General features: G+C 47.6%; 2 protein-coding genes across 4 annotated transcripts in view; one reads left to right on the top strand and one right to left on the bottom strand.

Annotated features, from left to right (window-relative positions):
* LOC147443011 (uncharacterized) overlaps window positions 1-13,446 on the top strand; it is a 115,132-nt gene that overhangs the window by 68,887 nt on the left and 32,799 nt on the right. The gene's annotated exons all lie outside the window — the stretch shown is intronic.
* LOC147443012 (uncharacterized) lies at window positions 900-7,281 on the bottom strand. Its single transcript, XM_086528967.1, has one exon. It carries the CDS (start codon window positions 7,279-7,281, stop codon window positions 6,523-6,525), a length of 759 nt encoding a protein of 252 aa, XP_086385093.1. The 3' UTR covers window positions 900-6,522.

Genomic DNA, 13,446 nt, shown 5'->3' with positions numbered 1-13,446 from the left:
AAATCAGGGTTTTCCATACAGTTGCCACGCCATCAGACCAGCGCAAATCCTTCTGTGTGTGTGTGGGTCCTGCTTTATTTATATGCCTTTATGTCACTTGGGCCCCATTGGACAGGGTCCCATAAGTTGCCCATTGGATGGGGTCCCATAAGGTGGTAGGACTTCTTCTTCTGCTATTGCTTGTTCTTCTTAGGGTTCAAGCCCCTCGGCCGGTGGCTCTGTTCTTCAGTGATTTAACACGTCAGCAGTTTGTGACAAGCACACCCTGTCACCCTCTACTCCGGCAAGATGCACACCCTCTGCTTGCAGACTTATCAAAGCCCAAAAAAAAACTGTGGTAGAGTGTAGCGGGATAGCACGGCTGGGAGAGATGCTGCTAACGAAATCTGTTGTGCACGAGCAATAGGTAATGCAGCGGGCAGCCCACGTGTATACATAATACTGCAATGCACAAAGCATCAAGAGGCTCTTACCTACAGCACGCGGAGAGAGAGAGAGAGAGAGAGAGAGAGAGAGAGAGAGAGAGAGAGAGAGAGAGAGAGAGAGAGAGAGAGAGAGAGAGAGAGAGAGAGAGAGAGAGAGAGAGAGAGAGAGAGAGAGAGAGAGAGAGAGAGAGAGAGAGAGAGGAAAATGAAATGAAATGTTATATTAACGTCTTAAAAAGGCCAAAATGACCTATGAGACCAAAAAGTTACAACGCAGTGAATTTGATACAAGGTCTGAGCATTAAAAATAAAGTAAATAGGTACTGAAAAAGGGGTACTTCAGAATCCTAAACTGCTAGATGTGAACTAAGCAGCTAGCTGCAAATGTGTAGGATATGAGTAGGGGGGTGAGAGTAGTGACTGAGGGCTAAGGGCTAATACAACACAATGTGGGGGGGTGTGTGTGGGGATATAATGGGTAAGAGCAGATACAAAGGTTGGTACAAGATGAGCAGGGTGTACTTCCTCAAAAGAGCTAAATCACTCAAGATCTGTTATTCGTCACTGACGGATCTCATCAATCTCCTCCATGGGCACTGGTTTGACCAGGCGTCGTGCATGTTGGGCCAAAGTGATCCGAATCCTTTGATTCAGGCTCTGTCGATGCTGTGTAGTCCTTCGCTCCCTAGCTCGGTCGCTGTCACAAGACGGGCACCACGTGCCAATAGAAAAGAACAGACTGAACAGACCTTTAGCACTTCAATAACAACTGAACTGAAAAAGAGAGAGATGACACACGACACGGAGTGGCGAAATTCCACCCCAGAGAGTATTGGCCCCAAACCTTGGCGCCCCTTTCGGTATTTCTTTATATTGCATCAACTCAGTACAAGCTGGTACTCCAGACTCTGCACCTTCTCCAGGAAGCATGCCAGAGAATGAGCCCTAACCTCATATTTAAAGGCCCTTGGCCTAAAAAGCAATTTTCAGTAAAAAGCCTTCAAACTCAAAAGCATCTGGTCCAAAAGCAAAGCCAAAAAGCTACGAGCATAATTTACGGAAATCCGTACAATTGCCACGTCATCAGCCATCGCAAAACGCGAAAATATGTACAGCTTGCCACGTCATCATGCCAACGCAATTTTCGAAAATCTGCCACGTCATCAGTTTTTGCGTGTGTGCGGGTCTTGCTTTATTTTAATCTTTATGTTGCTTGGGGCCCCATCGGACGGGGTCCCCATAAGTTGGTAGGACTTCTTCTTCTGTTACTTGTTCTTCTTAGGGTTTAGGCCCGTAGGTTGGCATCTGCAAGTCGGGTCCCTTCTTCAGGGCTTTGACACGTCAGCAATTTGTGACAGTCGCTAGATCGATCAGTGTGCCTCTAGTGTGAGGAGAAAAAGGGAAAACCTATGCAAAGCATCCAAGTGATGTTGCATGCCCAGAGGGTCGGAGATCAACACAATATCATCAGCATATTGGAATCCATGTCCATGCCGGTTGTGCACCTCTATCACCCTCTCTCTCAATTTAGTCAGAAACCTCATCCACATACATACCAAATAGAGTAGGAGAGAGCGGGCAGCCTTGCTTCACCCCGATAGTGGAGTGAAATAATGTAGATAACCCCTCTGGAGTGCGTACATGCCCCACTACTGACCTGTATAATGCGATGATCCCCCAAATCAGCTCTGTGGGCATTCCCAAATCTTGTAGTCTGCGCATCAATCTATCTCTGGTCACTATGTCAAATGCTTTGCGGAAGTCCACAAAGCTACAATAGATCCGTCTCCCATGTGATGTGCTCTCCTCAATAATGGCTTTGAGTGGGAGAACGTGGTCAAGAGTAGAAAAAGTTAAAACCTCTTCTGAACCCTGCTTGCCCGGTTGCGCGTATACCCTCCTTCTCTGCCCATCTACTCAGCTGCTACTCAAGAATGGATGCGTACAGTAGTGCCAATGTGTGTCCAATGATGATAGTGCGATAATTCCCAAGCTCCATAGGGTCTCCTTACTTGAAGATAGGTACAATAGTAGATAAACTCCAAGTATCAGGTAGGTCCTCACACGTGGCACGATTAAACATCACTACTAGAAGCTCTGCGAGCAAAGCCTTGGCATGTATAAATGCTCAGCCACTAAGCCATCATGATCAAATAATGGCAGGAGGGGGGGAGTGCTCATGAAAGAGTCGCATGCCTCACTTGAGTCCGGACTCAAGAATAGTTGATATAGATGCTGCTGTAGTTGAGCCAAAAATGCCCTCTTCTTCCGTTGCACTAAGTGTCGAAAGGCAATCCGTGACTGTCTGTGAGTGATGTCCCCTAAAAGCACCTCCCTGTGAAGCCTGGTTGTTGTCTCGCGGCACTCCCATCGTACCAACTGTCTTGGGGCATGCTCCCAGAATGTTGTCTCTGCTCAGGCTGGGTGTGGGTATGCCTCTGTTGCTGCATCATGCAATGTCTGTGTCAGTATAGTAGTAAGCTCCTCCAGAGGTCGCCCTTGCTCCTCGGTGCACAGGCGTAGACAGAGTCCGTCCCCGATGTAAAGGTGTAGCGATTAGGGGCTACTATCCGTGGTATGTGTGCTACACTAAACTGGAAAGAGATGGTCATCGACATAAGGGCATGATCTACTGCCACACCAACAGGTTTGTCTAGATATAAATCTCGGCCGTGCCATGAAATAATCCATTGTGCTGGCTCCATGTCTGTGTGGAAAGCATGTAAAACCTCGCGCATCGGGAAATCTCTGTAGGCCATTCAAAATGGCCAATTCATGTGCAGTCCCCATGTCTATCGAGTGTCGTCCATACTCCATATACTGCACATCTTGTGATAATCTAGATAGGTCCATCTCTGTAACATCCAGCTCCCTCATAAACTACTATCTGGTGATGGGCAATCCTGCATTGAAAGTCCCCCAAGATGATAATGTCACCATCCCTAGAGAACTCCCATATGTCATCATCCAAAATGGAAAAGGGGGATTGTCCTCTAGGTCGGGCATATACTAACGTACTCAGAGGAAACTAGCAAATAGCGATGTAGAGGTATCTGTCTGTCTCTGCCCACAATCTCACCCACATGTATCTAGCTTGCTCATCCCTGCGGGCGATATGTATCAATGGCAGCAACTCCTCCCTCAATAAAATTCCCACTCCCCCTGAGCCTCGTCTTCTGTGCTCTGATCGAGTTTCATATCTACAAGCTGTCTCCCATCTGCATCCGCTAACATGTGGCATATTGCTCAGGGGCCTGGTGTGTCTCAGAGTAGAAGATGATGTCCTCCGAGTGAAACTATACTCAATAGCACCCACATCAAGGCGTAGCGATCCATTACAATTCCAAGTAGCAACTTTTGAGTGTGGTCCCATAGGTCTCGTGCTGTCATGCGGAGCACCTCTCCATAAAAACCACTCGTCCATCTCTATAGAAGGCTAATTTTCCTTTCTCTCGGGTTGTCCTTATCTCAGGCATAACTTCTTGCATATGAACAAGCTTTGAGAGTGTGAGGTCGTCCCCAAGGAATATCCCCGTCTTCTTTGATGTAGGCCGCTTCTTCAAGAAATCCCTCTTTGCTTCATGGAGGGGAAGCGAATGATCAATGATCTCTCCTTTGAAGTCTCCCCATTTCCTTCTCTCCTCTTCCCCACTTTGCATGCCTTTGTGTGAGTGGCCTCACTACCCATCATAATTAGAAGTTCTTTGACTTCCCCCTCCACATCATCACGGTCTTTTAGACCGATCACTCGTACATGTAAAGCTCTAGCCTTCCTCGTTTGCTCTTCCTCTAGGGTCATGTTGATGATTGTGGGAGCGGGCATGGCTGTTGGTTCTTTCCCTTCCGCTTTCTTGGCGATTTCTATCCATTTCTCGGCCTCATCTACCTTTTGTGTTTTCGACGCTTTTCGTGATTACATCTACCCATGATGACGTCTTCGCCTCATGTTGCTTTTCTTCTTCTTTGATCTTCCGCAATTGTTCTTTGATGACTTTGAGTTCCTCTATCATCGAGGGATGGATTTCTTCTTCTTCAAGTCCACTCCTCCCCACTCTAGTTTCCACAAGCTCTTGCTTGAGGGCTAAGACTTCCTCCTGGAGCGCTTGGACTTCCACATGAAAGTCCATTGCTTGCTCTCGTTGAAGACCATTTGCATGAGGGTGGCCTTTTCTTTACACCATCCTTCCATCTCCGTTTTCCACTCTTTCATCTCTTTTTCCTTCTGTGTTATCCTCTTGTTCGTGAGCATGAATGTTGCCTTCGTTACCGTTGAGGGAGTCTTGCACACGGGTGAGCTGCTCTTGGTTTCCATTGCTTGGTTGCACGCAAGAACCCAATCTCCTACGCGAACCTTGGTTGCGTATGTGACCTGCCCACCTATATGAATTTTGAGAGAGAGAGAGAGAGAGAGAGAGAGAGAGAGAGAGAGAGAGAGAGAGAGAGATGAAATGAATGGTATATTAACGTCTTCGAAAGGCCAAAATGACCTATGAGACCAGAAAGTTACAATTGGTGAATCTGATACCATGGTTGAGTACGGAAAGTACAAAGAACTAAAACTAAAACACTAAAACACTAAGGAAATGAATCTGAAGCTGATCCGAAACTGAAACGAGATAGAGGGAGGGACGTGGTGGGTTCAAATGAAATCATTCATCGGTCGCTGTGGAATCTCATCAATATCCTCCATGGTCAGTACTCTTACTGGTGTCTTGCATTCGAGCTAGAGTGATCTGGATCTTCTGCTGCATCCTTCGTCGATGGTGGGAGACCCTCCTAGGTCGTGGGTGTCTAGATCTGCCTAGCTCAGTGGCTTGATCAATCAACGCATCTCTAGTGTGAGTGGGCTCTGAGATCTGCTGTGATGACTGCTCCTCTGGTTCTCCCCTGGCTGGTGTAAAGAAATTTGTGATTTGTCACTGAGATTATCTCTCCCTTGATGTCCTTAGCAAGCTCTCCCTAAGCCTGCGCAGCTCTAGTAGAAACAATCCGAGACGTCTTTGATCCTTGTATCTCATGACTCTAGAAAATGATCCAAAACCCTCTTTGAACAGACAGTGGAAGCCGCCTCATATCTCATAGTATGCCGGGCAATGACATGTGTAGTGCAACTCTGTCTCTGGCTCTAAGCGACATTAGTGACATATCCTGGCCCTTGCTGGTACTCCTCGAAATCGGCTAGTCTCAATCTGGAGCTGATGTGAGGATGTGCGTATTTGCCCAATAGCGCATCGTATTCCATGAGATAAGTGCGTATCCATGTATGCAGTTCTAGTCACAAAACCGTCCTCGTGAGTTGGAGAAGATGCTCTCTGTAGAAGGCCATCTTCGTGCCCAGAGAGAGGTGAAAGCATGTATGAGTGGTACCACTATTTCACTTTTTGGTGGTTGGCTTAGCAAAAAGTGGACACAGTAAATTTTTTGCAAATCTTATCAAAATTTTGCGGACATTGCAATTTTGGATTCTCCTTGTCAAAAGCTTTCCAATGATATACAACATGGTTGGTATGTTCATACGGGACACATGAAATTGGGATCCTTAAGTTGCTATCAAAGTAGTGTCCAAGACACCACTTTTTGGACCACCAATACATGGAGAGAGAGAGAGAGAGAGAGAGAGAGAGAGAGAGAGATGAAATGAAATGTTATATTAAACGGCCAAAATGACCTATGAGACCAAATTGATACAAAGTTGGTGGATCTATTATAGTGTCTGAGTACAAAATAAAATAAAGTACAATAAAAGCTAAAAGTGGAAAAGAACATCAGTGTCTCACTCACACACACACACACACACACACACACACACACACACACACATATATATACAGTTGAGAGAGAGAGAGAGAGAGAGAGAGAGAGAGAGAGAGAGAGAGAGAGAGAGAGAGAGAGAGAGAGATATTAACGTCCTGTCGAGGCCAAAGCTGACCTATAGGACAGATCAGAATACATCTTTGGTTACATTGTCTTCCATCATAGCAAAATGAAAATAAAAATAAAACTACCTCAGTAGCTCAGAGCTCCATGGTCATGAGCTTACCATTACAACATGTATTACCCATGCTTTTTACATATAAAGAAAAGAAAAGATGTGCAATCAAGTTTCTCTAGTCTCCTGTTCTTGAGGTGATTTGTTGACAAAGTCTCTAATGATGGCTCTTCCTCCTCTATAGACTGCCCACTTCCCCTTTTTCCTTGCTTCTCTTACTTTTTCTAGTTGTGTTAATCTGTTCTTTAGTTGGGTAGGTGTCAGCTCATCTGATATCCAAATGGATGTACCTTTTAATGACCTTGTCTGCTTCATGACTGCTATCTTTTCTTTCAGATCATAGTAGAAAACCTTTGCCTGTTTCCCTTTTACTTCCACATGCATTGGCTCTCCCAAATCAATGAAGGGGACCACCCGAGACAATCGTTTAGTCAGTGTATCTGTCACTACAGTGTATTCAGATTCATTTTGTTCATCTTCATGCCTTTGCGTGTCCCACCCATTTGGAAGACCTCCAATTCGAATATGTCTTTCTATGCTCTGTACTCTCTCTTTTTCTTTAATAACAGACAAAACTTCATCAGAGAAGCTTTGTGGAGTTACCTTAGTTGTAGATTGGTCTTCTTCAACCTTTGGTGGGAATTCTTCCATTGCTGTTTGCTTTGTTGTCAATTCTTGTACTTTTGTTTGAAGGTCTGCTATGTGTTCCTCTTTCTTTTGTAGCTCTTGAAGACTGAGCTCATTCTGAAGTTTCTTCATTTCTTGTAGCAGGTAAGATTCCCATCCTGTTGGTTTTATGATTGGTGGAGGGATGCGATCTGGTTGTGTCAAGATGTCAGCAAAAGTCTTCTTCTGCTTCCCTGTCATGGTGCGGGTGTGTATGTAGAAAAAGGGGGGGGTGTTAGAGAGCTACCCGCCAAAGGGGGGATCCCCCCTTCAACCCCCTTGGGGAGGCTACTCCCTTACCTCAAGGCGCTAAACGGTTTGCGGCTGCCTTGTGTTGCGCGAGAGAGAGAGAGAGAGAGAGAGAGAGAGAGAGAGAGAGAGAGAGAGAGAGAGAGAGAGAGAGAGAGAGATATTATTGTCCATGGAGGTCAGATATGACCTATGGAACCAAAACAAAAACAGTACAATGGTTCCTTTCGAGTGAAGGTGTGGGATACATATCAGTTAACGTCTAAGGACCATCAAAGGGTAAAAAGGTAAAAGAAAAGAAAGAAAACAGAACCAGAAAAAGTAAGGAGAATCAAGTGATGGAGACTCTAGTTTGGGAGTCGGAAACTCTTGGATGACCGCTTTACCACCTTGATAGACCGCCCATTTACCTTGTTTACGGGCTTCGTGTATCTTCTTGAGCTCACTTGCTTTGAGCTTGAGTTGGTTGGTGGTCAGCTCCTTTGCTATCCAGAACTTGGTCCCCTTAAGGAGGCGGGATAGGCGTATTAGCTTCATCCGCTCCTCCTTTTCCTTGAAGGTGATGACACACTGCTCAAGTGGCACACGGCTGTTTGTGTCATTGATCCAAGAGACTGTGTTAGGCTTGGTCGTGATTGGTTGGAGGATCTCGTTGAGCTTGGCGATCGCATCTTCTAGCGTGTCCTCGTCGGTGGACCAACGTGATGGAAGTCCTCCTTGGAGCTGAGAGAGTTGGCGTTCTTGGAGGGCCGCCTGTATTTTGGTGTCGATCTTCTTGGTGATGACATGTGTTATCTCATGGAATTTCTTTTGAACAATTGCGACAAACTTGGTGAGGGAGGCTTTAATCTCCTATGCTTTTGTGAGTAGGGTTTGACTCTCTACTTCTTGCGAGCTCCGAGCTTGTGTACCCCTTGCTTGAGGGCTGCATTCTCCTTTATGAGGGCTTGGATTTGAGCCTCGAGAGACAAGATTCTTGCTTCCTGGCGGGCCGAGGGATTCTTCCGGGGGGCGGCGGTCACAGGAAGGAAGCTCTATGGGCGAGATGCTGGTGTGCCGAAGGTGGACATGCTCCCTGTGGATTGTACGGTTCACCCTTGTCGTGACTCTGTTGAGACCTTGGGCATTGCTAGGCTTAAATGCTGTCCTCTACAGGGCAGCCAATTCTTCCGACTATAGAACCCTCTTCAACTTTTTGTCTCCACATGGTTTGCAGCTCCTTGCCTTAAGCAGGTCGAGACTCGACATCTCTCTGTCCTCGGGACAGAAGGTCTGCACGCGGCAATGAGTTTGCAGCTTCTTGCCTTCAGCAGGTCGAGACTCGGCAAATCTCTCTCCATGCGACAGCAGGTCGGCAGCCGGCGGGCGGTTCTTGTTATGAGGGCAGGGCTGTGGTTGTAACACCCCCCCCCAGCCAAGCGCTGCCTTGTGGCTTGGTGGGGAGCGTGCACGGTAGTTTGGAGAAGGCTAGGGCAAGCGGAGACGGGGCTCCCACAGAGAGAGAGAGAGAGAGAGAGAGAGAGAGAGAGAGAGAGAGAGAGAGAGAGAGAGAGAGAGAGAGAGAGAGAGAGAGAGAGAGAGAGAGAGAGAGAGACGTGGTGGACAGTGGATGGAGTGAATTGATTTTCCATTGTGACGAACGGCTCCCCACCTTAACCAACCACCGTACTTTTAACTATGGTGGTCGCTTAAGGTTTACAAAACCCCTCTCCTCTTCTATCACATTCCCGCTTCCGAAGGTGCCGCCTATCATCCATCAACATGAAGCCTGTTAGTACTGTAGTCTTTGCCAGGAGAAGATTGCTTGCATGACCTCTCCTCCTACACCAGCCATCCTTGTCTTGGTGCTGCAGACTCGTTGGCAGTTGTTTGGGAGCAGTAGACTTGCTTAGGAATAGGTTTAATGAGACCCCTTTTTACGCTTGTATCTAGCACCCCTTCAACAAGGGCGGGCCTACTATGTAAACAGTGATGTATTTGCTCTCAGAATAGGCACCATTTGGGCGTTTTGGGAGATTTTTAGGTACTAGATCGGCCTCTTTTTCTTGGTGAGAGAGAGATTTGATTTGATTGGATATTTACGTCCTCGGGGGGCCAAAATGACCCATGGGACCCTTGAAAACTCTAGCAAACTCCCCTTGCGGGTGTGTGTGGTGTGTAGCACCCTTTGCCTTTTCCATGAGTAGTGTGTGATGTTCTAGAATACTGGCTAGGTATATGCCTAGAGCTGTAGGAGATGGGTCGGTTTTAGAGAGCAATTCCTCAAGAGTAGTGCATCCCCTTGTAAGCTGCTGAAAATCAGCGCGTATGTCGGTGTATGTGGGGCATTCTAGAGTCACATGTGTCTCATCCTCAATCTTTTGTAAATTGCATTTGGTGCATTCTCTTTGGCTTGCATCAATTTTCAGCCATCCTCGTGTCTCTACTTTTAGCCTGTGAGCTCTCATACGCATCATAGTGATGGCTCTTCTTGCTCAGTGACACATAGGAGTTCTTATGTGAACTTGTGTTTCTGACATTTTGTATGCCTCCCAATACTTTGTGTGTACATGTTTGCAGTAGTATTCAAATTTAGATCTCTGTGTAGCCGTCTTCCATTTGTTGTGGAGACTGTCTAGCGCTGCCTTGACCCGCCATCTCGCCTTGTTCTTCGGATTTCGTTTTCACCATACCCTGTCTAGCACTCCTACAGTTCTACAGATTTCCCCTTTGCCTTGCCCCGTCTAGCACTCTTGCTCCTTGCAGTGTATCCACGTTTCACTTCCCCTGCTGACCATTTTCATCTCTCATCGCCCGTTGCACATACCAACTGCCACCATCGCCATAGCTATGATATTAGTTGCTGAGGATGCATGGAGGCATGGGGGGGGGGGGGGAGAGAGAAATGTTGAAATGTTATATTAACGTCTTCGAAAGGCCAAAGTGACCTATGAGACCAGAAAGTTACAATGTGGTGGATCTAATACAAAGTAAGAGTAACAAGATGACAAAATAAAATACTATGGAATCCTAAATTGCTAGGTGTGAACTAAGCAGCTAGCTGGGATAGCCAGATCACAAGAGATCCAGCATCGGTCGTTGGCGGATCTCATCAATCTCCTCCATGGTCAGTAGTCTGACCCCGGGCGTCGTGCATGTCGGGCCAAAGTGATCCGAATCCTTTGATGCAACCTCCGTCGATGCTGTGTAGTCCTTCGCAGTCGTGGGCGTCTGGATCTCCCTAGCTCGGTGGCTCGGTCGATCAGTGTGCCTTTGGTGTGAGGCGACGAGCTCTGCTGTGGTAGTAGCTCCTCCCGGTGTCCAGTGGCAGCTCTAAAGAAGTCTGTGATCTGCCTCTAAGACTGGCTAGCCTCTCCTCTCATCAAGCTCTCTCTGTGTCTGCGCAACTCGAGCAAAAACAAACCCAGGCATCTCTTATCCTCATACCGCATGACTCTGGAGAGTGGTCCAAAGCCCTCTCTGAACAAGCAATGGAAGCGTCCTCATATCTCGTAGTAGACGGGGTAGTGGCATGTGTAGTGCAACTCTGTCTCAGGCTCGATGTCACACAGGGGGCATGTCCTGGCCTCTGCTGGTACTCCGCTGTATCTCCCAGTCTTGATCCACAGCTGGTGTGAAGATGTGCGTATCTAACCAATAGCACATCGTATCCCATGAGACAAGTGGGTGTCCATGTATCTGGGCCTCGTCACAAAACCATCCTCCGTAAGCCCGAGAAGACGCTCTCTATAGAAAGCCATCTTCGTGCCCAGCTCTTGCGCTGGCTGTATTCATCTCCTCCTGGTGTCTAGCTGAGTCAGATCTTGGTGGATGAGCCTGGTGATCTCAGACTTTGTAAGAGTCAGAGAGGGTGCATCCAGTGAGTACTGGAAGGGAGGTAATCTGTTTATGCTGAACCCATGCGCCTAAAACCATGATGTCATCTCCCCATACCAACATGCTGTATCTCCCTGCATGGCTAACTGTCGAGAGGACTCAAGTGCAAGGCGGGCATATCTGTCTCTGGGAAGTTCCCATATGCGGTGTATGAAGGAGACAGATCTGGTGAGCGCCTCAACCACTAGTGGGGAAGCAGCTAGCTCTGCTCGGACAATAGCACGTACTGAAGCCTTAGCTCTAATGAGCCACGAGATCATAGAGACCAGAGGCTTCTCCATGTCCCCCCATCCATCAATGCGGCCTGTCCTCCCGTGATGATCCAATGAAGGTCCCCAAATCTCAGCTCCATAAAGCAATGCAAAGGCCACCAAAGTGTCAAAGAGCCAGAGCTTCTTCCGAGGCTCCTGAAACTGAACCTGTGAACACATCCTTTCCAATCTACCCAATGCTGCATGGGCTCTGGTCAATCTAGTCTCTGCTGCCCTCAATGAAAATGCTGGCCCACTAAAAACCACTCCAAGGTAAGTGTAAGCATCTGTATACTCCACTGTCTCCTGGCCGTATGTGAACGCAGGTGCTGACCTCTTGATCCACTGTGGGGTGGTATTTAATACCATGACCTTGGTTTTACCAAGGTTGACGGACAAACCACTTTCCTGGGCAAACCTATGCAAAGCATCCAAGTGACGTTGCATCCCCTTTGGAGAGTCAGAGATCAACACAATATCATCAGCATATAACAATAGTGGAATCCATGTCCCTGCCAGCTGTGCACCTCTATCACCATCTCTCTCAATGTAGTGAAAAACCTCATCCACATACATACCAAGTAGAGTGACAACGGGCAACCTTGCTTCACTCCAATAGTTGAGTGAACCAGTGTGGATAGACCCTCTGAGGTGCGTACATGCCCCACTACTGACCTGTATAATGCCATGATCCCCCAAATGAGCTCTGTGGGTACTCCCATCTGTTGTAATCTGCGCATCAATCTAGCTCTGGGTACAGTGTCAAATGCTTTGCGGAAATCCAGAAAGCTACAATAGATCCGTCTCCCATTTGATCTACCCTCCTCAATGATGGCTCTGAGTGTCAAATATGGTCAAGAGTAGAAAAACCCCTCTTGAACCCTGCCTGCCCGGCTGCGCATATCCCCTCCTTCTCTGCCCATCTTCTCAGCTGTTGCTCTAGAATAGATGCGTACAACTGTGCCAATGTGTGTCCAATCATGATAGTGCGATAATTCCCAGGCTCCATAGGGTCTCCCGACTTGAAGACATGTACTATAGTAGATAGGCTCCAAGTATCAGGCAAGCCCTCACACATGGCACAGTTAAACATAACTGCTAGAAGCTCTGCTAGTAGATCTCTGGCATGCATGAAATGCTCAGCCACTAAGCCATCATGATCATATGCTCTCCCAGCCCTCATCTTGTCAATGGCCTTCCTCACCATCTCAGCGGTGAAAAAAGCACATGTGTGTGGGCATGGATCAAGGGGGTCGGGAAGGGGGGTTTGCTCAGGAACTGTGTACAGAGATGATGCGTACTGTCCCCAGGCCTCTATAGAAGTGATGGCAGGGGGGGGGGAGTGCTCATGAAAGAGCCGCCATGCCTCACTTGAGTCCTGAGTCAAGGATAGCTGGTATAGATCTTGCTCTATGCGAGCCAAAAAAGCCCTCTTCTTCCGCCGCACTAGGCGTCGGAAGTCAATCTGTGACTGTCTGTAAGTGATATCCCCCAAAAGCACCTCCCTTTGAATTCTAGCTCTAGTGTCCCGGCATTCCTCATCATACCAACTGTTTTGGGGCATGCTCCCCGAACGACGTCTCTACTCAGGTTGGGTATGTGGGTATGCCTCTACTACTGCATCATGTAGTGTCTGTGTCAGTATAGTAGTAAGCTCCTCCAGAGGTCGCCCTGGATCCTCTGTGCACAGGCGTCTGTAGATCCCATCTATGTATACAGAGTCCGTCTCCCGCGTGAAGGTGTAGCGAGTAGGGGCTGCTGCCCGTGGCTTGTGTGCTACACTAAACTGAAAAGAGATGGTTGACGACACAAGAGCATGATCCACTGCCACACCAACAGGTCTGGGTCCAACCGTGAGATCCTAGATACTAGAGATGAGGCTCGGCTGTGCCTTGACATAATCCGCTGTGCTGGCTTCATGTCTGTGTGGAAAGCATGTAAAACCCCCCGCAACGGGAAATCTCTGTAGGCCATTCAAGATGGCCAATCC

The sequence above is a fragment of the Adiantum capillus-veneris genome, chromosome 14 (assembly GCF_014529385.1).
Source record: "Adiantum capillus-veneris isolate H3 chromosome 14, ASM1452938v2, whole genome shotgun sequence".
NCBI lineage: Eukaryota > Viridiplantae > Streptophyta > Polypodiopsida > Polypodiales > Pteridaceae > Adiantum > Adiantum capillus-veneris.
Note: the sequence above shows the minus strand (reverse complement) of the source record. Positions and strands in the feature narration are given on the sequence as shown.

What these genes read in the sequence shown, in the direction of transcription:
- LOC147443012 (XM_086528967.1), bottom strand. Translation starts at nt 7,281, where the DNA reads ATGACAGGGAAGCAGAAGAAGACTTTTGCTGACATCTTGACACAACCA.